General features: G+C 53.4%; 1 protein-coding gene across 1 annotated transcript in view; it reads left to right on the top strand.

The window, feature by feature from the left end:
- The first annotated feature begins 497 nt into the window (after positions 1–497).
- The window catches only part of ARHGAP42 (Rho GTPase activating protein 42), a 117,544-nt gene continuing 114,905 nt past the window's right edge, over positions 498–3,136 (top strand). The window contains exon 1 of the mRNA XM_044441823.1: positions 498–740. Coding sequence (XP_044297758.1) covers positions 587–740 — 154 coding nt within the window. The 5' untranslated portion in view covers positions 498–586. The remainder of the gene's footprint in view (positions 741–3,136) is intronic.

The raw sequence follows: 3,136 nt of genomic DNA, 5'->3' as shown, positions 1-3,136 counted from the left end.
ACGGAAAGCCAAAAAGCATCTTTTTTTATGGGGAGCGGTGTGTCCGTATTTTGATGGGTGGGTGGGTGGTCCTTTCTGAGCCTGGGGAGGGGGCGTGGCAGCGTGCAAGAGCTGGGTGGGTGCTGGGGGGCAACGCTTGGGAAGAAGCGAAGCCTCCTGATTGGACCGGAGCCGGAGAATCAGCGCTGCCTCCTTCCCTTCTTCTCCTTCCCCGACCCCTCCTCCGGCGTGTCTGCCTGTTGACCTAGGCTGGGAGGAGAGTTTTCTTGGCCGGACTAGGAGAGGCTCAAAGCGAGCGTGGAGCTGGCGGGAGGAGGAAAGGGACAAGGCAAGCCGGACCTGCCGGAAGCAGGCGGCGGCGGCGGCGGCGGCTCGGACTCAGCGATGCCCTCCTGGCCCCGCCATGTAAACAGCTGACAGCAACTTTGGGACGCGCCGCGCCGCTTGTGCGGAGGGAGGAAAGCAAGACTCGCATCGTCCGGGGAGCCCGCTGCAGGGCGCCTCGCCTTCTCGCCTTCCGCCCCGCTTTGGCATCTCCCCCGTTCGCCCCGGGCTGGCCGTGGGGGGTGCCGCCGCCGCCGCCGCCATGGGGCTGCCTACGCTGGAGTTCAGCGATTCCTATTTGGATAGCCCAGATTTCAGGGAGAGGCTGAAATGTCACGAGGTGGAGCTGGAGAGGACCAACAAGTTCATTAAAGAGCTCATTAAGGACGGGAGCTCTCTCATTGGGGCGCTGCGGAGTGAGTAAGGGTGGGGAGCGGACGCCCCGAGGAGGTGGGGGGCGGCGTGGGGGCGGCCGATGGGGGTGCGGGGGGGGCTGTTCTTTTGTTTGAATGGAGCCAGCGGAAGGGCTCCCCTGCTGGTGGCAGGAAAAGTTTCCGCGGCGGTCGGAGCACGCGCTCGCCTCGCCCGGGGACGGGAAGCCACGCACATGTTCGGGCCGGTAAGCCTGCGAATGGCTTGGAGCGGGGTCGCGAGTCGTGTGAAGTCTCGCTGCAGCCGGAACGACGGGGCCACTTGCATAATCCTCCCGCTGGGCTTATGGGATGCTTACCACAGTCCTGCGAGGTAGGTTGGGCTGAGAAGCAGGGAGTGGGGGAGAGCTGCCCTGGGAGTTTAATGGCTGAGACTCCTGATCTCCCGAGGCCCAGCGCTCCAACCACTATGTCACACTGCTCTATCGTGCCAAAAGCTTCTGCAAACTGTAACCCAATTGATTATATGTAGGATAGATTTGGAGAGTTTCAGGGTTTTGTATACCAAGTGCTGTGGGCTACTTTGGGGGAGGGGGAGAGAATTGTAAATAGAGTTTGAAGGGAGAGGAAAGCAACAATCATGTTATCGACGTTGGTGATTTATGTAAGCTGATAATGCAGACAGCTTAGGTAAGCCAATGCACACACGGAGTGTGATAAGAGCCCTTTTTCCTGACCCATGCCTCTGGCAATGTGTGTGCGTGCGCGTGTGCACACGCGCGCATGGGAGCGAAATGCTCAGCATTGTGGTGTTCCCTAAAACGCCTTTCTTTGTTCTGTGTTTGGGTCCAAGTGCTTTTCACCCTATAGCCCAACTGTAAGTATATCTTGCCGAGTAGCCGTACTGTTTGTATTGCATTGTATAGGTGCAAAGTATCAACTCAAAAGACGGCCCTGTTCTTAGTGGTTAGCAGTCCCAAATTGCTTACAGCTCAAGCTTTTTGCCTGCTTGTGCTGAGACGGCAGATTTTGGCTCTCTGAATGCTGTGTGCCTGCTTGCAAAGAGGGCAGGATGAGGCCCTGCCAGCTGGTTTCATATACTGGGAAGCCTCACTCTTCCGCTCCCTGACTTTAGAGCATCCGCATGCAGCAGCTGTAAAGTTGCTTGTCTGACTTGAGGGCTGAACCCAGTGTGGAAAGAACCGTGCTGGTTGTGAGAGTTGGGAAAGGGTGCTCGGAAGTTCTAGCCCTGGCTCTGAGCTTGAAAGACATTTCTGAGGTCCCAGCTGGAGCTGTGACTTTTTTACAACCATCCAGCCATGAAGTTTACTGTTATAGATTCTTTTCTTTGACAGTGTCTCAAAGTGATGTCACATCCTTCTGCTAGGATGTAGAAATATAGAAATGAATGGGTTATGGCAAGAAATGGCATCTGGCTGATGCTGAAGGAAAAAACCAATGAGAAATAGTGAAAGCAGCAGGGAAAGCTAACCTAGTATCCCAGTAAAACAGAGTAGCAAAGATGCATTCTGAAAAGGGCAAGCACCATAAAATGCTCTTAAATCCACTATAAAAGCAGCTACAGGCTGAAGCCTATCCAAGACTATCCAAAATATGCCCATTGACTGAACACCTTTGCTTGGAAAGGAGTTCAGTGGAATTCAGCAGGGTTTATTTCTCCGTAAAGAGTGCACAGGGATTTATGAGTCTGAATAGTCATAGCAGTGAGTCAGCACTGGCTTTGGGACCCTGACACTTGTTTATGCGATGGGACAAACACATTTAATGCCGTGTAATTCTGCAGAAGCCATGGAAAAATTTACCAAAACGTAGTTCAGTTAAATCAGATGATGTTGTTGTTGCTGTCATTCATGAAGTAGTGCCTGATCCATCCTGACCCCATGGGCAACACTCCTCCAGGCCTTCCTGTCCTCCACCATCCCCCGGAGTCCACCTAAGCTCACAATGACTGCCCCAGTGACTCCATCTATCCACCTCATCCTCTGCCATCCACTTCTTCTTTTGCCATCAATTGTTCCCAGCATTAGGGTCTTCTCCGGGGAGTCCTTCCTTCTCATTAGGTGGACAAAGTATTTGAGTTTCATCTTCAGTATCTGGCCTTCAAAAGAGCAGTCAGGGTTGATCTCCTCTAGGACTGACTGGTTTGATCGCCTTGCAGTCCAAGGGACACGCAGGAGTTGTCTCCAGCACCACAGTTCAAAGGCCTCAATCCTTCGGTGCTCAGCCTTCCTTATGGTCCAGCTTTCACAGCCATACATTGCAACTGGGAAAACCGTAGCCTTGACTATAACGCACTTTTGTTGGCAGGGTGATGTCTCTGCTTTTTAGTCTGCTGTCTAGATTTGCCATAGCTTTCCTCCCCAGGAGCAAGCGTCTTTTAATTTCTTGGCTGCAGTCCCAGTCTGCAGTGATCTTGGAGC

Source organism: Varanus komodoensis, unplaced genomic scaffold (genome assembly GCF_004798865.1).
Source record: "Varanus komodoensis strain SLA01 unplaced genomic scaffold, ASM479886v1 scaffold4, whole genome shotgun sequence".
Classification (NCBI taxonomy): Eukaryota; Metazoa; Chordata; class Lepidosauria; order Squamata; family Varanidae; genus Varanus; species Varanus komodoensis.
Note: the sequence above shows the minus strand (reverse complement) of the source record. Positions and strands in the feature narration are given on the sequence as shown.